Source organism: Pseudorca crassidens, chromosome 12, assembly GCF_039906515.1.
Source record: "Pseudorca crassidens isolate mPseCra1 chromosome 12, mPseCra1.hap1, whole genome shotgun sequence".
Taxonomy (NCBI): domain Eukaryota; kingdom Metazoa; phylum Chordata; class Mammalia; order Artiodactyla; family Delphinidae; genus Pseudorca; species Pseudorca crassidens.
Window position 1 is genome coordinate 67,067,805 of NC_090307.1, and position 19,899 is coordinate 67,087,703.

The 19,899-nt window shown below is 57.8% G+C and overlaps 1 protein-coding gene and 1 long non-coding RNA gene across 8 annotated transcripts in view; one reads left to right on the top strand and one right to left on the bottom strand.

Annotated features, from left to right (window-relative positions):
- LOC137203615 (uncharacterized) overlaps positions 1–18,449 on the top strand; it is a 60,164-nt gene extending 41,715 nt beyond the window's left edge. The window contains exons 2-3 of the long non-coding RNA XR_010933201.1: positions 4,275–4,350; positions 18,415–18,449. This is a non-coding gene — a long non-coding RNA (uncharacterized lncRNA). The remainder of the gene's footprint in view (positions 1–4,274; positions 4,351–18,414) is intronic.
- Positions 1,093–18,850, bottom strand: ADORA2A (adenosine A2a receptor). 7 transcript variants are annotated; one of them, XM_067700096.1, is made up of 4 exons: positions 18,694–18,768; positions 10,883–10,980; positions 9,287–9,855; positions 1,093–2,803 (listed from the first exon to the last, which is right to left on the bottom strand). In XM_067700096.1, exons 3-4 carry the CDS (start codon positions 9,607–9,609, stop codon positions 1,900–1,902), a joined length of 1,227 nt encoding a protein of 408 aa, XP_067556197.1. In that variant the 5' UTR covers positions 9,610–9,855; positions 10,883–10,980; positions 18,694–18,768; the 3' UTR covers positions 1,093–1,899. The 7 variants fall into 7 exon arrangements, with proteins under 7 accessions (XP_067556197.1, XP_067556198.1, XP_067556199.1 ...); XM_067700097.1 differs by having other exon boundaries at positions 10,883–10,976; positions 18,694–18,715; XM_067700098.1 differs by lacking the exon at positions 18,694–18,768 and adding an exon at positions 11,464–14,333 and having other exon boundaries at positions 10,883–10,976.
- Between the last annotated feature and the right edge of the window lie 1,049 nt (positions 18,851–19,899).

Below are 19,899 nucleotides of genomic sequence, written 5' to 3' on the forward strand. Positions count from 1 at the left end.
TAGAAGTATTAAGATGTGCAGTGGAACAAAATGAAACCCAGGAAAGTGGTTGTTTCCAGGTGCACGAAGCAGGGTGATAATATGGGGAGGGGTTGGTTGTCATGTTTCGTTTCTTGAGCAGAGTAGTGGGAACATGGTATTATTTCATATTTTTCGGTTTGGTTGAAATAGTTCATCGTTAAGTTAATGGGAAAAAAAATCATGGATTTTTTGGTCAGATAAACCTTGGGTTTTAAGTTCACTTCTGCCATTAACTAGCTGTGTGACTGGGGCAAGTACTTAACCTCTCTGTTCAGGAGAGGTGGTTTAGTCTCTCTGTTGTTTAGTCATCTGTAAAATGGGGCTCCCAGGGCTACGTGAGGATTACCTGTGAAGTTCTAACATTCCTGCCCGTCTTCGCCCTGAGTGTGCCTGCGAGACTTCAGACCAAGACTGGCCCTCCGGCTGGGGCACACTGCTCACTTCCCCTGGGCCTCAGACTTCTCCAGCACAGAAGGGTGGCACCCTCTCCTTAGGCAGGGGGCCCCAGAGACAGCGTTAGAGCATGAAACACCTGTTCCTTGTACGTTTCTTTGTGGGAGTAGGAGGAGGGATGACTCCAGGGGAAGGCAGTTTAGCCCCCCACCCCACCCCCTCATCATTTCTAGATCCCCTCTCAGCTGAGGGGTGGAGCAGGGCAGTGGGGAGTGAAGGAAACAGCTCTGAGAAGGTAACATAGAAGGAGACCTACAAAGGACATTAGGAAGGTAATGAGGGAGGGAGGAGCCTGGTCCCCACACTGAGGGAATGCCTAGGGCTGGATGGGTCTGTGGCTTCTGGAGGGAGAGCAGCTAGAGAAAGGGTCCCCTCCTTTCACATCCTCTTCTCACAGGAATGCAGGTTTGGGGCTGCACATGGGCATTTGCATTTTGGTGCATCCAGGCAGCCTCTTCCCTAGGAAGATGGGAGCCTGGGAGTCCCATCACGGCCCCAGGCAGGCAGGCTGTCTGCACATATGTGCACCCTCTCTCACACCTGCAACACATACCCATATGTGTGTGCCAGGCCTGGCTGTGGAGTAGGGAAAGGAACTCAGACACCATTCTCATTGGACAAGCTTAAAACACAACGTGGCTCATTTTTATTGTATCTCAGAAAAAAAAAAACATTCCCTTCAGAAGGAAAGGCAGTTAGATAGGGCCTCTACCTGGGCAGCTCTGAGCTCCCCAGGCTAACCCATGCTGGCCAGCCCCGACATCCTCCCCTGCGCCCACGCTCTGGCACGGCTCCATTACAACTCGCTGTCCTCGAAGGAGACGTGCATGACAGCTCATGGCAGCGGGAGAGGGCTGCCTGGGTCTCCCTGGGCCAACTCCTGGTGCCAGGTTAGCAGCAGGGCTGAAACAGAGCCAGCAACCCGGCAGGGAAGATTAAAAGGGTTTCCTCACACTTACATTTTCTCCTGGAAAAAATAGTCAAACGCCACCTCTGAGCACAATAGCTCCTGAATCCTTGGAAAGTCTGGGGAGGGTGGTGTGTGTGTGGCAGGGGGGCCTTTTGGAACCACTCCCCAGCCTCAGGCCAGCCAACCTGCTCTGCCACAGCTGCTCTGCGGAGACAAGGTGGCACTTCTAGGTGCTTCTGGAGTTGGGGACCAGCCCTGGCCAGCCAAGATGCTCTCGTGCTGGGGCTCTGGCCTGATGCAGGGCCTCCCAGCATGAAACGTCCACTTCCTCGGACTCCAAACCCTTCCTTCTGGGCCTCATGCTGCTCCAGCCGGGGCTCCCTCCTCAGTCCAAAGTGGAAACCGGCCATGAGAAGGGTCTCCGGCACATGCACTCTTCTCTCAACGTGACTGGTTCCAGCAACCAGGAAGAGAAAGATTTCCTTCCCTTAGGAAGGGGCAGACTCAGTGGTTCATCAGGACACTCCTGCTCCATCCTGGGCTTGGGGACCCTCGAGGCCCAGGGACTCTGGGCGCTCTCCCTTGAGCTCCTGTCTGAGGAGCTCCACGTCTGGGAGGCCCATGTCCCGGTGGGACTCACGGGCACTCCCTCCACTCAACAGCCCCAGGGTGTAGCCATTGGGTCGCCGCTCAGGCTGGGGGGCACTGCCATTGGCCCACACCCCGGGAGGGTGGCCATTGAGGCGGAGGCTGATCTGCTCCGCGTCGCTACTGTGAGCTGCCAGGGCCCGGGCACTGGTGCCACCTGCTTTGAAGGGCTCCCGCTGCCTCAGGATGTGGCTGCGAATGATCTTGCGGAAGGTCTGGCGGAACTCGCGGATGCGGTAGGCATAGATGAAGGGATTCACCACGGAATTGGTGTGGGAGAGGATGATGGTCAGGTACATGAGCCAGGGTGGGGCGTGGCTGCACTTGGGACAGAAGAAGGTGAAGCAGTTGATGATGTGCAGGGGCAGCCAGCAGAGGGCGAAGAGCCCCACAATGATGGCCAGTGACTTGGCAGCGTGGACCTCCTTCTGCAGCGTGGACCGGGCTCGCTCCCCCGGCAGAGGCTGGCTCTCCATCTGCTTCAGCTGTCGCCGGGCTGCCAGGAAGATCCGCAAGTAGACACCCAGCATGAGCAGCAGGGGCACCAGGACACAAGCAAAGAAGTTGTAGTACACCATGTAGTTCATGGGGACCACGTCCTCAAAGAGACAGGCCACCTGGCCCACCCTGCAGCCCTGCGAGTGGTTTCTGCCCTCCTGCTGACTGCAGTTGTTCCAGCCTAGCATGGGAGTCAGGCCGATGGCAAACGATAGCACCCAGCAGACTGCAATGATGCCCTTGGCCCTCGTGCCTGTCACCAAGCCATTGTACCTGGGGAGAGGAGACCAGCATCAGAGGCCTGGGAAACCAGGGCTTAGGAAGGGCCAAGAGTCAGAAACCCAGAGCAGCAACCTGTACCTCATCCACTGGCTGTGAGGTCTTGGACCAGTCACTTCCTGCCTCCTAGCCTCAGTATCCTCTTCTGTTCAGAGGAGGGCCAAGCCTGGCCTTTTCTCACAGGAGGTAACAGGAGAGCAGGCACCCTGGAAAGGGAGACCACTGCACGGACGTCCAGATGATTTTTGAATAGTATTACGAGTAGTCCTGGGACTTAATTAGTTTGGTTTGAAGGAATTAGTAAGTGATTCTGGGGGGGTGAGGAGGGGAGAAGTTATAACCTCCATGTTGATCTCAGTCGATGCTACAGTGGGTGTCCCTTTATTTAGAGTGGGAACGGGTCAGGAGGGTACTCGCTGGCTGGGAACCAAACCAGCCAGATCAAACCTGTAGGTGGTTCACATCTCTTGTGCTTATGCTCTTCCTTCCCCACTTGACTTAGGGTCTCCAGAAGCCCCTAAGGAGAGGTGGGACAGGTGGGAAAAGGAGGGGTGGAGGTCCCGGGCCAAATGAGATACCCCCTCTCCCTTCCAAATTCACCCACAGCCCTCTGGAGAGAGATGAGATCAGTATGTCTTAACATTTATATAAGCCTTAACATTCAAGAGGAAAGAGTTGCATGAGATTCTAAGGTCCAGAGAGGAGAAGTAGTCTGCCCCAAATCACTCAGTACTCTAGAGCACCAGACTCAGTTCCAGACTCGGGGAGTGGCCTGATCTGCTGGCTCAGAAGCTGACCTCAGGCCAACAAAAAAGGGTGGTATCGTTTTTATTAAAAGAAAGGGCAATCAAAAAATCATCTCCCTGACTGAGGAAGGTGACCTCAGTTATCTCTGAGGGATGACTTTGCATTTAACGGTTTTGATTCCGGCAACACCAGACTGCCTTCCTCTGTACCTAGTAAACCCTACCCATCCTTTCTAAGTTCAGGTTAGACAGATCTCAGAGAAGTTTACTACCCAAGCTCAACTAATCCCTACCCAATCTGGGCTCCCAAGGCTGGGGGCCCCTTGGGTCCCTATATCCATCGCTGCATTACCATCACTGAGACAGGACATAGTAGGTGTCAAGGAAAAACATGCTTAATTCTGGAGCTGGAAGTATCCATAGAAACTAGTCCATGGGGTAGCAAACACAGGGGCCTAGAGGTTACAGATGTGTGAGGCAGGCAGGCTGGTGGGTATTTACCCTGTGTGCAGGAGGCAGCTGATACCACTCAGCCACCCCCTCCCCCACCCCCACCATTTAAACTTGCCCAGTGCTGCCAGATCTCAGGAGGGTCTGGGAGCTGATTTTTCTGGGTAAAACCTCCCATGGTTTAAATTTTGTCAACTGATTCAAATTAAGGGAAAAAAAACCACGGTGGCCTCTGACCTCTAGTCTATTCCAACCCTCTCGTTTTATAGGTAGAGAAACTGAGGCCCAAGGAGAGGAATGGACTTGCCTGGACATTCCAGGAATCCAGAGGCAACTCGGGCCAAGGTAACTTCCTCATTTCTGAACCCAAACAGTAACCTAGCAGGACTGTTCTCCCGAGCTCTGCAGCCCCATTCACTGGGGGCTTGGGTGCCTGCAGCAGGAAGAGGGTCGTGGACTTGCCCATTTCTGTCAAGCCACAGAGAGCCTATACTGCCCTATTTCCTGTTCTGGAGCTTCAAACGTGAGGTCACAGGTTTTTTTTTTTTCCATTTATTACTTATATAGCACTTGCTCTGTGCCAGGCACTGTTTTTAGTACTCTACAAATAGTAATTTATATGATCTGATTGAATAAGAGGCTGTTTTAATGTGTTTGGCTGCACTGGGTCTTAGTTGCAGCATGTGGCATCTTCATCGTGGCACGTGGGCCCTTAGTTGTGGCATGTGGGATCTAGTTCCCTGACCAGGGATCGAACCTGGGCCCCCTGCATTGTGAGCTCGGAGTCTTAACCGCTGGGCACCAGGGAAGTCCCAGGAGGCTATTTTAATGTTGATATTTTTCTGAAGAAAAGCATATTCCCTCTGGGTTCTAGCGATGGTGCATTCTTGTTTAGCCATGTTGTCACTGCGTCTCTGAGCCTCAGTTTCCCTATCTGTAAAATGGGACTAAGAATCTGGGGCTTGTGAGCACTGTCGCATGAGGGCAGATTGTAGAATTGTTGGGTGAAAATTATAGGGAGATGGATTGTGGCTCAGGGTAAATGAGCTATTCACAGGAGAAATGGACTGCCTCAGGCAGTGGTGAAGCTCCTGTCATTTGAGGCAGTCAAGCAGAAGCAAGCAGTAATAGGGATGGTGTAGAAGATCCTGGAGGCCACCTGCTTTGGGGATTTTCAAATTGTTCTCCAGCAGCAACCCTTCTCACCTGCATTCCCAGGCAATCACAGAATTGGAGCTGCCGAGGAAGAGAGGAGGCTTAATAATATTCACTGAACGAATGAACTGGGGGGGAAGCCAGGGCCCAGCCTGAAGGCTTCTGGGGACACGGTTTGAAAATTCCTGTTTTGTCCACTTGTCTACATTTAGATGAGGAAACCTAGGAGAGGAAGTCTGCCACTGCATTCTGAAAAGAAAGCTCCTCCTGTCCTGGGGACAGAAACAGAAACACATTGATAGCACTTGTCTCTGTATGCAAAGGATGTCTGGAAGGATTCCCAACACTGCCTTCCAGGAAGGGAGCTGAGGTGGGGCAAGGGGGACAATTCTTTACCATATATGCTTTTGTTCTTTTTTGATGTTGTAATACATGCAGGTATTATTTATTTTAAAAAGATACCAAACAGATTAATTTTGTTATTGGAAAGAAAGCCTCTTAGGCTTAGAGGCCTGGACCCAGGCTCCCAGGGGACTGGATCAACATTAGGGCCCAGATGGAACCATGGCCAAGCCACAGCCTGGCCCAGCAGCATCTCCCATCCCCTGAGCTGTGTCTGTGACTAAGGCAGTCACATCTTGCCCTCCTGGGCCTCAGACATAGACTGCCTGCCTGGTGGAGGGGGTGCCAAGGCCATCCAGGGTCATGCTCTGCTGTTCTGGGGAGCCCAGAAGTGTCATAGGAAGCCAGTGCCAGAACCACATCCCCCGCGTTTAGAGGTGTTTCTGCATCCCTATGTCCTCCAGCTCACAGGCTGCCCCTTCCTGGGGGCTCCCCATTACATTGGGGGCTTACCCTATGATCCAATAGTACCCCCCACAATTCAGGTTAGGGCTTCCCGTGCATTTGCCCTTCAGTCAGGAGAAGGCGGAGCTTTCCTAAGTTGTCCAAAGGAGCCACTGACCTACAGCTAAAACCCAAACTCCCTCCCAAGCATGGGAAGGCCTGAGCCAGCCTCACAGCCTCCCTGTAGGCCTGTTCTCCTCTCTGTCACCTCTCCCTGGCCCAGAGCCCACATGCTTATTCCTTCCCTGTGGCCTTTGTCCAGGCTTGGCCCCCTTCTGTTACCCCTTTCCCCACACACGCCAATGCCCATTCCAACGCATCCCCAGCAACCCATGGCATCACCTCCTGCAGGGAGTCCTCTCTCCCAATCCTGCCCCCTTAGAAGCCAGGGTACTCAGGTTTTGTTCCCTGGGGCAGTTCACCACACAGGACTCTGCTGCCCCATACGAAGGCCTGTTTCCCGAAGGGAGAGAGCAGTCAGAAGGGGCTAAAGTGAGAGATGGGAGACAAGGGGTGTGGAATTCCCCTGGGAAAAGAAAGCCTTTGTCACCCTGGGAATTCTGTCCTCTAGGGACATGGAGAGCTCCCATCCCTGCCTCTGTCCAGGCCCTGCCCTAGCCCAGTAGGGTCCGTGCACTTGGGAAGGAGCACATAAGATTTTTCTGAAACTGAATTCTTTTTAAAAAAAAAAGAAAAATTAATGGTGAACGGTGCAGGCCTGGAGCTAGGCATCCAGAGCATCGGTCAGAGGCTGGACTTCAGGTTAGCCAAATGGACTTACTGAGTGGATCAGGAAACAGCACACAGGAGAGACTGGATTCCAGCTGGAAGGGGACAGAGGAAGGGGGGCAGGAATGGGCACCCTGAGCCAGGCAGCAGTCCCAGAGCTGCCCCGGGTTACCATCTGCCTCCATCTAGTCCCCACTCATGCCCAGCTTGCTCTCAGGAGCCCCACACGGACAACTTTACACACCTCGTTCTCCCAGCCCTCGCCAGCCCAGTACCCTTGAGGAAGAGGAAAGTGGAGGGACCCAAGGGGACCTGGAGCAGGGTGAAGGGCCCTGGAGTCCCCGCGTCCGGAGACACTTTTCCTTCTCTGGCTCTGGCCTCCCCACGAGTAACAGGAGGGTCATAACATCCTCCCGGCCACAATGCCGGCCGAGAAGACCAAAGGAGACGCTGAGCCAACATCCTCTGGCAAACGTGGAGCTCTCTGCCCCAAGCAGGGTTGAGCATCATCACCACCGTCATCCCATTGGCTCCCTAACCCAAGACAGCCAGGCTGACCCTTCTAAGCCCTATCAAGTGGAGCTCAAATGGCCAAGGTCTGGGTGGAACTAGGTCCTGCTCTGGAAGACTGTGGGAGTTGGGCAGGCAGATGGGGTTGGGAGGGGGGGCCAGGACCATAGCTCTGAACCTCCAGCAGCTTCAGAAAGACCTGAATCTCCATCCACCCCACCCTGCCATCCTTCCTCAGGGACCCATCACTCCAGTCCACTCACTGGGCCCTCAGAACACCTTTGTGAGCTCAGAGGGATAGAGACCTGGCCCCTTTTATAGATGAAAAATGGGCCCAGAGAGAGGCAGCTGACTTTCCACAGTCACACAGCGCGTCCCATCCTCTTGCATCAGGGAGGATGGGACTTTTGACTCTTGAAAAACAGAGACAAGAAAAAGAAGCCAAGGAAGGCCCTTTAGATTGAGATCAGCAGCTCTGATCTCTCCCTCGAATCTACTGCTCCTTGAATCAGGAAGAAATTGAGAACGACACCTCTGCTCCCCACTGAACATTCTGCCAGGGCCGGCCCGGCCCAGCCCACACTGGCCTGGCCCCGAAGTGGACACCAATCAATCAGCCTGGGAGCCCTAAGGCCTCTGTGTCCTGGTCGATCCTGGACTCTGGCTCTGCCTGTTTAGGCTGGTCCTCTATTAGGACCAGCCAGAGTCCCCTTTTCTTTTGACAAGGGTCCTAGGCTGTCCCGAGACAAAGTATTCTGGGAGGGCCACACGGGGCCCAGGCTCCTTCCTTCATTTAAGCAGCATGATGAGGGTGTCTGCTTTTCCCTTAGAGCCCAGGTGGCCCAGGTTCTGGGAGACAGGGGCCACCCTATGACCAGCTCCCAGAAGACTGAAGTCACCGAGGGTGGCAGTCATGTTTCTTCCCAGGCCCAGTCCTGACTGTGCTACCAACTCATTGCGTAGCCCTGGGGGCTGACTCCCTTCTCTGAGCCTCATTTTTCCATCCATAAGATGAGAGGAAATGACCTCTAAGGGTGCCCCTGGGTTTGACACTCTATATTTCCATTTTCTCATTGAGCCTGTTCCCTGTCCTGGCTGGGGCACCCTCAGCCCAGCGTGGAGCTGATGGGACTACTCTGGTTCAGAGAATTCGCCACTGGATGGGGGCACACCATCCTCTGAGACCTCCCTCAGGGCCTGCAGCCATCTAGGCTGTGGAACCCAGCTCCAGGGTGGAGGGGCGAGGAGGTGGGGCAGAAGGCCCCCAGGCTGGCCTCCAGGTGGGGAGGGACACTTACTAGCCCTGTCCATGGGTCGGTGGTGGTAGGTGGAGGCTGTCTTTAAGTGAACTCAGCCTCAGGGAAAGTCTTTGTTTACACAATACATGGCTGAAGTCATTTCACAAAAGTTTCACCATAAAAACCCCCATCCACCAGCCAGCTCCCGTCCCCCATGAACACTTGGTGACTGAGCAGCACAGAATTTGCATAGAGGTCCAAGTGACTCACGAAGGCATTTGACCAAGTCACTTCCCCTCTCTGGGTCATTTTCCTAATGTGCAAGCTGCAGGGCAGCCTGGAGGAGCTGGAGGAAGGCAGGCGGGTAGGTGGGCGGGCTTCTAGCTCTCAGGTCCTGTGGTTTCCCGTGGTGCCCACCCTGCCCCACTGTCATGCTGTGTGAAGAACGCCCCAGATGCACCCACCCAGGCCTGGGCTGCACACATCTGCCAATAGCCAAAACACGGCAGCCTCACCCATGTAGCCCAGGGGAGCCTGGGAAGGACCAGCCTGCCCTGTGCCCACAGGGATCAGCTGGTGTGGCACAAGTGCTGGCCATGTGCCAAGCCCTGGGCAGCCCCAGACTGAGCCCCATGGCCCTGTCCTCAGCTCAACACACTGACCCCAGACCAAATCCTGACCCCAAGTTCACCCTGACCCCTGGTTCACTCTGATCCTGGCACAGACCAGACCCTGACACAGGGAGCTTTTTCACAGATGTGGCCCCCAGCATGAGGTGTACCAGGGAAGAGAACGTGGCTCACCGGAGTGGGATGCGGATGGCGATGTAGCGGTCAATGGCGATGGCCAGGAGGCTGAAGATGGAACTCTGCGTGAGGACTAGCACGAAGCAGGCGAAGAAGAGGCAGCTGTGGCAGGCGGCACAGAACCCCGTGCTGATGGTTATGGCAAAAGGGATGGCAAGGACCCCCACGGCGATGTCGGCTGCCGCCAGGGATACCACAAAGTAGTTGGTGACGTTCTGCAGATTGCTGTTCAGCCACACAGCCCAGCACACCAGCACGTTGCCCAGGATGGCCAGCACGGCAATGGCCAGCTCCACCATGATGTACACCGAGGAGCCCATGTTGGGCACAGCTGCAGATGGGCAGGGTCAGCAAGGACGCAGGCCAGGCCAGCTCACGGTCCATAGCTGCAGCACAGCTGGCCTGCCCAGGCCCTGAGCCCCTTCACAGGAGCCAGGAGCGTCCCTGCCGTTGGGGGGGCCCCCCAAGGGCTTTTCACAGCCAACTCCGAGTCTTCAGAAACCAGGCCCTCTCCAGGGGCTCTGGCGGCATCTTGGCTCAGCTTAGCTTCAGAGTTCCTGTGGTACCTGCCAAGGGAGAAGCCACGTGAGGAGGTGGACCACTGGCAGGGGCACAGCTGAAGATTCCCAGGGGCAGCCCTCAGCCCCGGTTCCCCAACGCCCTCCCCACAGGCCAGGCATCAGCCTGAGGACGACCTACCGTGCCCTGCCTCTCCCACCTGAAACAGAGGGCCAGGGATCAACCCCAGTCTGTTTTTCTTCCAGAGGAGCCGAGAACTTTCAGAGTTGAGTCACTTGTGTTGGCCCCCAGGCTTAGCTTCTCAAGCCTTCTGGGGCAGCTCTGCCAGTTTCCTGGATCCCTGAGCTCACCACTACCCCATGACCCTCCCTCCTGGAAAGGCCTCCTTAACCCCTGGATCTCCCAGGGCCACCCACCTTCTCTCTCAGCCAGCTTCAGTCTGCTCCATCCCCCTGAGAGCGCTCCCCGGGGACTACCAGCACCTACCTATGCTGCCCGCATAAGGAACAGGCCCAGAGACCCCAGAGCTCTGATCTGGGAGGATCTGGTGGCCCTCTGGTCCTGTCTCCCACTGCTGGCAGGTAAGCCCTCTTGCCCTCACTGGTGGTGCTGCACAGAGTGTTGGAGCAGGCACAAAGGGAGCCCGCCCCTCAGCAGCCCCCGCCAGCTGACTGTACATCTGGGAGGGGCGGCCGCCTCGCCTCCCCGCTCACTCCCTCCTCCCACACCTGCTCCCCAGCCTGGCTGGTGCGCTCAGCCAGGCTTGCCTGGGGACTGCGGGCAACAATGTTCTTCCTTTCTGGGCCTCAGTTTCCCCACTGATACAGTGGGGAGGTTGGACCCCAGTAGCCTCTGGGGGCCATTGCAGCTCTCACCCATGATTCTATGAGAAGGGAGTGAACACATTTGAAAGGGCTCCCCCAGTCAAAATGTCATAGAAACGTAAAGGATTAGTGACACCCAGTAGAAGCAAACCCCCAGGGATCCCCCTTGAGCTTGTGAAACAGTCTCTATCGCCCCTGCCAGTCCAGGGGCCTCTCCCCATCACCTCTACCTCCCCCTTGTCACACTCACGTGTGCTGCCCAGCAGTATCCTCCATGCCAAATCCACCCCCTCCTGCAGTCCTGGGCTTTCATGGTCCAGGTGCACATGGATAGTGGCTGCCGCCTGCCTGGGAACAAAAAGCCTGAAGCTGCCTTTCAGGCCCACGTGTGGGCTCGGGGTTGCATCCCCCCTCTCTCTTCCAGGATACGAGGGATCAAGAGGACTGGCAACCTTGGGAGAAGTTTGCTTATTGTCCCTGCCTGTATTCCAAGGGCCAGGCTCCCCCCACCCTGTCCAGGAGGTGATTTAGAGCTGCAATAAATGACCCCAAGTTTCCTTCTAACTCCGATCTACCTCAGGTGGCAGGAGCTGGGTGGGCACGGAGCGGTACAACAGAGAGGTGTCCCCCATGCCCACTGGGAGGCTTGGAGGGGAGTGCCCAGCCCCAGGAAGCCGGAGAGAGAAGAGGAGGCCGAGCTCCTGAGAACCCAAGGGGTTCCTGCAGCCCACGTCTTCTCCCAGGCCTGGCAGGAGCCTGCCTCCAAGGGGCCATGGACAAGTCCCACCGAGCCCCTGCTGTGCACAGGGCATTTGCCAGCCAGCTACTTACAAAGCATGTCACTGGCGGAGGTAGGGCAGACCAAGTCTCCTGGTGCCAACTCTGGCCACACAGTGTCCCTTGGTGTTCCCGGCCTGCAGCCCAGAGTAGCATTCACCAGGGGCACCCTGACTGCAGAGGCTATGTGTCCAGTGTCTCGTCCTCGTTCTGCAGGAGTGAAGTGACAGCCCCAGAGCTGCCTCCCATCTGGGGGCCTCCCAGGTTCAGCACCACCAGCAGCGGGCCACTGTCCAGTCAGGCCCAGCAAGCCCCAGGGACCCTGCCTCCTACCACCAGTGAGCCACCCATCCACCTTCCTGGCCTCCGGACAACCCCCTGCCATCCTTCTTACCCTGGCCTCAGCCTCTCCTGGGGAATCTGCATTGACAGAGACACAGCCTCTGCCAGTCCAACCAGCCCAGGCTAGAAACCTGACTTGGCCCTAGGCCATCATCCAGATTCAGAGGGTGCTTCCCAGGGTCAGATAAGGTGGGGCCACCAGTGATCCACCTGACCCAGATAAGTACCACGTTTTTGTGGAGCTGAACGTGGGCTGTCTGGCCCCACTGCCTGGAGCCCTACTGATGGGGTCACATCATTAGCATCTGCCCTGGATGTTGGGCTGACTCCATGTGGGCTGGGATGCCCAGCATAGAAGGGTGTTTGGGGACCCTAACCCAAGCCCTCTGTTTGGTGAGGTTCTCCTGGCAGACTCGGGACCCCTAAATCCTTGGGGCTTCCCCATCACCTTCTGTACTGTGGGCTCTCAGGCCTCACAGCACCTGGTACCAGCACCCTTCCTGACTAAGCTGAAGGCACCTTCCTACTGTCCAGCAAGCCTTGGGTACCTTCCCAGTCTCACTGGATACAACAGACCCTCCAGCCCAGGTCAGCCCTGCAAGGAGCCAGACACACCCCTGCCAGCTGGGTCTGGAAGGCTGCCTCCCTGCACACTGGGCTCCCCATCAGCCTTCTACAGCTTTCCTGCAGGCCCTCCAGCAGCTGCCAGCACATCCCGGGTTGAAGCTTGCCTGGCCACACAGGCAACCTGGTTATCTGCCAGACTAGAATCTCCCAGCCCCAAGCAGAGCACATCAGTGGAGCCCAGGGCACCGCGGGGTGAGCAGGGCACGGAGGTAGCTGGGAGGAGGTTGAAGCTTCCCAGCTGTCAGACCGCAAATCAGCCCAGGGTTGGGGGTGCCCTAACTTGGGGCCTTTGCCAGAGTTTTGTAGTAAAATGCTCCCATGATGGCCTGTTTTAAGGTACTAATGAGTCACTGACAGGAACTGGGAATCAACGTACACAGTCAGCTGGGGAAAACAAGGCTCCAGCCACCACTGAGCCACCAAGCCCTGTGCTCTCCCAGGGCCCACCTGCCTGGACTCCACTCCAGACCCTCTACAATAGTTTGCACGGCCTGCTTGGGAGCTCAGGAAATGAGGGTGCAGAGGTCTGTGGGTCATCTGTGTTCTCACTGGCTGGCCCCATGAACTTCACTCTACAGATGAGGAAGCTAAGGCTCAAAGAGGCTAATGCCCTCCCAGCTTTACCATGAGCATAAAAGGGTGGAACAGAGCTGGGGGAATGCCCATGAAAAACAGCAGCAGCAAGATTTCCTAGGGCCTCCTGGCCCCTCTCTGCTTTCCTTCAGAGGCCTCCTAGAGCAAGAGTGACAGGAAGGTTGGAGGCCCAGGGCGAGGGGGCTGGGGGCGGGGCCAGGATCTGGCAATTTCCTGTTCCTCTCTGTTGGCTCTAATTAATCCTTGAGTCATCTGTTGCTAGCCAAGAGGGGAAATGAAATATTAATAATGTAATATTTCCTTGTGATTGTCCCTTATTGGGGACAGGGCAGAGGGCAGAAGCCATCCCATACAGATCAGAGTTACATGCTGGGGAAGGTGCATGATAAGCCTCAAAAAGACAAACCCACAGGATTCCCCAGCAGTTAGACTCAAAACTGCTGCTGCTTCCCGCCTTTCTCCTTACCCTCACCAGTCTGGCCACTTTAATTAAAACTCCATTTAATCAAACCCGCACATTTCCTGGCTCCTTGTACATCAGACTAGCAAGGCTTTCTGTACACATGCCCACATGGTGGCTGTACCCCCCAGAGCCCGGTGGATAGAAGTGCCCGCCAACTTCCAGGCAGGACCCTGCACACCTGCTCCTGAGTGCAGCTAAGGGCAATGTACCAAGGCCAGCCTAGCGCCTTGTGCCTGTTGCAGCCACACTGGGCCTGTTCCTGGGTTCCAGAATCCCAGCCTGAGAATCCTCCACTACTTTCTCACAGCAGATGTTTCCAAGTACCTACTCTGTGCCAGGCAGCATCCCAGCTGCTACAGCACAGGGAGCTTTGTGCCACCTGCTGCTGAGCCTGACCCCAACAGGCCCTGAGCCCACAGTGGGGGGCCTTAAGGCAGAGTTGTCCCAGGAGACTGTCCTGAGAGCTGGCTACTACCCAGGTGTGCAGGTCACTCCCCACTTCCAAGACCTCAATATAGAGATTAATTCATTCCAGAGATGAAGATAATATAGTAATCTAATAATTTTCAAAGACATTTAGGATCTTCAAAGAGATAAAGGAGTAGTATCCATAAACAAGAATGAGAATTATTGGCAGAACCAAAACAAGAACAGGCAAATATGAACGAGAAATAATATAAAAATCCTGGAAATGAAAAACAGAAGGATTGAGGAGAACACAATTGATGTGTTGTCATGTGCATACAGTTTGAGGAGACAGTTGGGGATCTGAAGACCGCACTGTGGAATTCTCACCCAAACCTCAGAGCAGGTAGTTGAAAGAAATGGAAGGTAGACTGAGCAGCAGCACCTCAGTGGGAAGGGAACTCAGTGGGAGAGTGGAGAGGTCAACAAGCAAAGGAGAACTAGCTGGACAGGCAGCTCAGCTCTGCCCCAACCACAAGCCCTCCAGTGGCCTTTAGAGTGGCCCAGGCCTGGGCACAAGACTCCCAAACCCCAGGACCCTGGGACCGGCCAGGCCCCTCTCCGAACCCATCAATGAGAGCAGGGCCATCTCCAGTGTTGCCTGGAGGTGAGCATCCTCTGTGTCATGGCACATCTTCCCTCCCTCTCTCCCTCCCTGCAGGGTTGCTAGCAGCTCCAACTTCAGGAACCTTGTGAGGGCTGGGCCCAGGTACCCTGGCAGGCACCAGTGGTGTCCCTTCCCCCACGGCCCCTGGGGTGTGCAGCTGCTGCTTTCAGAGCCTGGGGGCAGGATGTGGGCAGGACTGGGGCTGAGAGCCTACTCCCTGCACTGAGCCCAGCCCCCAGAGCAGCCTCCACATCAGCAACGCCTGGAGCCGCAGGGCCTTTCTCCCTGCTGGGGGCCCAGAATCCCCCTTCCACCCCCTCGTGTCCAGGCCAGATGCCAGAGAGGCCACAGGCCCTGCCTCTTCCCAGCCTGACGTGGCCACTCACCCCCATGGGCTGCCTCACCTGACTCCCCCCTCCAAGGGGCCACTCCACACACAAAGTGCTACGTGCCCACCCTGTGTTGCAAGGAACCCAGATGGGGTCCCACTCCTGCTCCATCCCACACTCCCTGAGACCCTGAGCAAGAGGCTTCCCCTCTGGTACAGCAGGCCACAGTGAGACAACCTCCTCACCCACGTGGCTCAGCACCCACACCTCTCAAGTGAATCTTCTACTGGCATGACGACAGGCACTACCATGCCTGAAGAGGTCAAGATGGGGGGGGCTTCTAAATGGCCCTGAGAACATAGACCCTAGTGGGCCTGGGGTGGGACCCTGACAGAAGGCTGGCCTGCTGAAGGGGCAGTGCCAGGTGCACAGCCTCAGGAGCTCCCAGAGGGTGGGTATGCTGAGGATGGGAGGCAGGCAGACCCACTGCTGGGGTCCCTGGGATGAAGATGTGATGATGCAGCCCTGGAGGCTGAAAGGAGAGAGCAAGAGGGTCAGCCAGACCAACTCCAGCACGGCCCTGCCACTGCTCCCTGGTCACTCAGTGGCCTCTGGTACCTGGCTTACGGTTTGCAGAGGCCACTGAGGGGCCAGAGGTGAATGCTCTGTGACAGATGGGCAGACACATACCAGCCCTGGGGGCCTCTGGGCAGAAACCATTACCCTGACAGCAGGGAGGCACCAGAGTGGCACTGACTGCCTCTCCATGGCGCACCAAGGCAGCCTTTCTTCCAGGTGACAGCTGGGCTGACGCGAGCAGCAGCAGAGGTGGGAACTGCAGAAAGACCCTGCCCAGCAACTTCTGAAACAAGCTTGTCCTATGGAAGGGGTTGTGGGCCAGAGGAGTCTGGAAGGGCTCTCAGGGGAGGGGGTATTCATGCTGGATTTGAAGGGTCAGGGAAGAGAGGAAAGGAGATTCCAGGCAAAGGCAACAGTCTGTGCAAGGCCCAGAGGCATGCCAGAGAAGGCCTGCGGGGGTCCTGGAAAGCTGAAGCCTCCTGCCTTCCCTCCCCCATCTCCCCCATCCACCATCCTGCTCCCCCAGCTAGAGTGAGGGCAGCTGAGCTTCTCCAGTCCCCATCAGGAGTCAGGATCCCATGGCTTCCACACTGTAGGGGCCCCTTGCATGATTCTGTGGGCAAGGGCTGGGGGACCTCTGCCACTAAACTGCTCCTTCCCACCACCCAGAGCTCCCAGCCCTGTCCGGGAGGTGAGCAGTCTCTTGCGAGGGCTCCCTGCATCCCAGCTCTGAACTCCTGCCATTCCTCACTTCCCTTCCCCGATCTGGGCCCAGCACAGACTTCCAGGGGCCCACCCTTAGCACCGCACTCCCACTGCTCCCTTCAGCCTCCAGACCATGGGGCAAACCCTCCCTTCTGTGGCCGCCAACATTTCCCAGGCCCAGATCCTTCCCTAGGGGCCGGAGCTCATCCTTTTGTCAACTTAGCACCTGACACCAGTGATCTCCTCAGGGTCCCCTGACACACACACCAAAACAACTTCTCAGCCCATCCTTCAAGCCCTTGCCTTCCCTCAGGCTGTGCTCGCCTTGGCTCTCATGTGTACACATCTTTCAGCAGACAGGACTGACCCCCACAAGACACTTGGGGTGGCAGTTCCAGCTCACTCAGAGTCAGGTGGCTCAGGAGTCAGGCAGGTTAAACGGGAGCAGGAGTTGCTGAGGGATTTCAGGTCACTGCTGAGGGCCACCAGGCGCTGTGGTCCTACACAGCAGACCTAGAGGCCCTACATTTTGCAGGGTGTGATGCCAGGTGCTTGCTCCCAATCCAACTCCAGTCCACATGTCCCTCGGCCAACAGCGATCTCTTGTGGTGTCCCCCCCCAACCCCATAAGGCTAAGAGCCTCCCTCCCAGGTTCCCAAGCTCAAGCACAGATCCCAATCTGTCCCCCACAACCAATGCCTATCTCTCATTTACTCTCCACCGCAACCCTCGTTAAGCATTGCTTGCACCATCAGGCTTATTTTACAGATGAGAAGGCAGGTTTGCTGGGGCAATGACTGGCCCAGGGCTGCTCAGCAAGTGAATCAAGACTAGAACCCAGGTTTGGGCATGGAAGTCTCTGGGCCGTTGGGTTGCCTCTGAAGCCAGCCATTGCCCTCTTAGGCTGTGGATTCCTGGGGGCAGGACCAGTGTGTGGTCAGAGACCTGCACTTCCCAGGCCAGTGTGAGGAAGGCAACACACACGTCCACCAAAACCCACCTGGCCCAAAGCCTGTCTCCTGCCAGCCATGTCTGGGCTGCCCTCAGCCTCCCTGAGGCGATGAACAGAGAAGCCAGCTTAGCCCAGAATCTGGTCTGCAATGAGGGGATAGGGAGGGAGGGGCAGTGGCCCAAGAGACACCAGGACCTGGGAGAGCCAGGGAAACCCTAAAGGGCAAGAGTAGAGCAAGGAGGTGTGGACAAGCCTCAGCGAGGAGCTCCCGCCATGGACCAGAACCTGGGAGGGGGCCTGGCCCATAGGGCAGAGCCTTTCCAGCCCATCCAAGGCATCTAGGACCAGACCCCGCAGGACTAAGGAGGCAGCCCCTGATGCCACACAGCCTCCCTAGCCCACTGTGCTCCCAAGAACTCTCCATCATGGGCCCCAGGACCAGGACACACAGGGGCAGCCCTAGCGGCATAGAGGTGACATGGATTGTCTTCTGAGGGTGCAGAGGCTGGGAGTCGATGGAAGCTGGATAGCAGAGGCCAAGGAGAGGGCAGCCTGAGCTCCAGGTGGGAAAGGAGCACAGGCCTGTGGGTGGAAGCGGGCCTAGGTGCCGCCTGAGATGGGGAGGGAGAACCGGCACAAGGGGCCGCCCTAGTCCTCCCCCAGGGGTCAGCTCCAGTCCAGAGAAAAGGGGGTGGGGACTTCTCTCTTCTCTTTTCTCCCCTGCGGAGCCCTCGGCCTCCGCCTTCCTCCCATTGTACAGTCGGGGAAATTGAAGTCTAAAGCGCGGTGGCCGCGCCCGCAACGCAGACATCTATGCTCCGCTGGCCCTGGCCCCTCCTTGATCCCCTGGGCATCCCGCGCCAAGTCCCTCGGGGACCGCCACCATTCCCGCAATTCCTACGTCGGCTCAGGGCAGCCCGGCGGACGGCCAGGACAGTCCGAGGCGCGCCCCCAACCCTGGCCTCTCCTGGGACCCCCTAAGTCCGGTTCCCGCCACCAATGCCCACTGGACGCGCCCGCGCTCGGCCGGCGTTCGACTCCCCCTTTCTCGCTGCGCCCCAGGCGCTCGGACGCCGTCTGCTCACCCAGCTTCCCGGGAACACCTGGACGTTCGGCAGCTCCACCTGTGGAAGTTCTCGTCTGCGGGGTCCGGCCCGCCCTACTCAGGCCGGCCTCTGCCTCGAGCCCAGCCAGGCCAGGGCGCGCCCCGAGGGCTCATAGAGTACCCGGGCGGCCCGTGGCCCAGAACGCACCGGCGAGGTTCCCGCCCCTGCCGCTGGGGCCGCGCTCTCTCGCCCCTTCCCCTCCCCGCTTACCCTGCGCACCTTCCGGTCCATTTCAGGGTGGCCCAGAGGGTCTGCGCACCGTCCCCCGACCGGGCTTAGAGCGACAGCCGCACTCGAGCCGCCCCTGCACCCGCTGTTCCCGCCGCCGCCGCGGGCAGGGCTCGGACCCCGGCCCACGAACTCGCTCTCAGGTCGGCGGGAAGAGACGGAGCGGCGGGGCACCTGAGGAGGGGACCCGCGCCTCCCGCCCCCCAGTCCAGCAGCTTCCGACGGCCCCACGCTGCCCGGCCGCCCGCCCGGGACCCTGGGGACCCCGGACGCGGGACCCCACTGACCTGCTGCTAGCGCGCCGGCTCCCGCCGTCTCGGCGGCCGCTGGGTCTCCAGCTCCGGCCGCGCCGCCCGCGGGCGCCCCCTGCAGGGCGGCTTCCAGACCCGCGCGGTTCTCGCTCCGCCCCGCTGCGTGGGGAAACCGAGGCCAGGTGGCCCCGCCAGGGCGGCCAGCCCACAAGTCCGGCTGATGCCCGCCTCCCGCTCCGGCGCGCCCTCGCAGCTCTCGCGTCCGTTCAGGCCACTTCCCTCCGGACCACACCCCCTCCCCTTCGATGATTCTCTCACCCCTGGGTCCCAGAGCCACACTCCCTCCCCTCCTCCAAGAAGCCCCAGGCTGCCCCTGCCGCTTGGGTCCTCCCGGAGCCCTGCTGTCCCTCATCATCGGAGCTGAGCGGGTCGGTACCCCTGTGTCATCCCGGGAAGCGTCCTGTGCCTGCTTCTCCTCAAATCTTTCCATGGATCCCCCAGTTCCTGAAGGAGAAAATTCGGCCTCATACCAGGGACCTCAGGGACACGCCTGCTAGTCCGGTCCACAGCCTTGCTCTCCCTCCCTAAGTCTGGTCCTGCGCTGCTGGGGGTGGAGGGTTGGTACCTCAGCTCAAAGATGCCTCTAAAGAAGTCAGCCCCAATTCCAGTGATCCCTGCAAGAACTCCTCAGCTCCGGTGCCTGGTCAGGTCCTTCCCCCTCCCCAACTGCTCTGAGCAAAGAGAGGAGTCACCTTCTGCATCCCTGACTAACCTGGAATCTCAGTCCCTTGCGCTGGGATTTCATCTTCCTCCCACCCCACAGATCCATGTTGTGGTGATTCCAAATTGGAAACGACCTCACATCCATCCAGCCCCAGTCCACCTTCAGACCCTTGAATCTGGACAGAAGTGGAGTAACCCCAGTCCTGTGCACAGCAGGACGAGCTGCTCAGAGGCCAGGGTGTTGGTGGCCAAGGGTTTGCAGGAACCTTGCATTCTCAAACCTCCTGGGACCAGCAGGGTCACGGTGGGGTGGGGTGGGGCAGAGAGGGGGTGTTGCTGGCCCCCAGGGTGGAGGCCAGTGGGAGCAGAGGCTGGAGGGAAGGGCGGGTGGGAAGTGGGAGCCTGCACAGGCACTTGGCCAGCTCCTCCATCCCAGGAGCAGAGCCCAAGGTACCAGCCTCCACTGCCTGGCAGCCTCCCCAGCTTGTTGCCGGCCCCATTCAGCCAGCTTGGATCCCC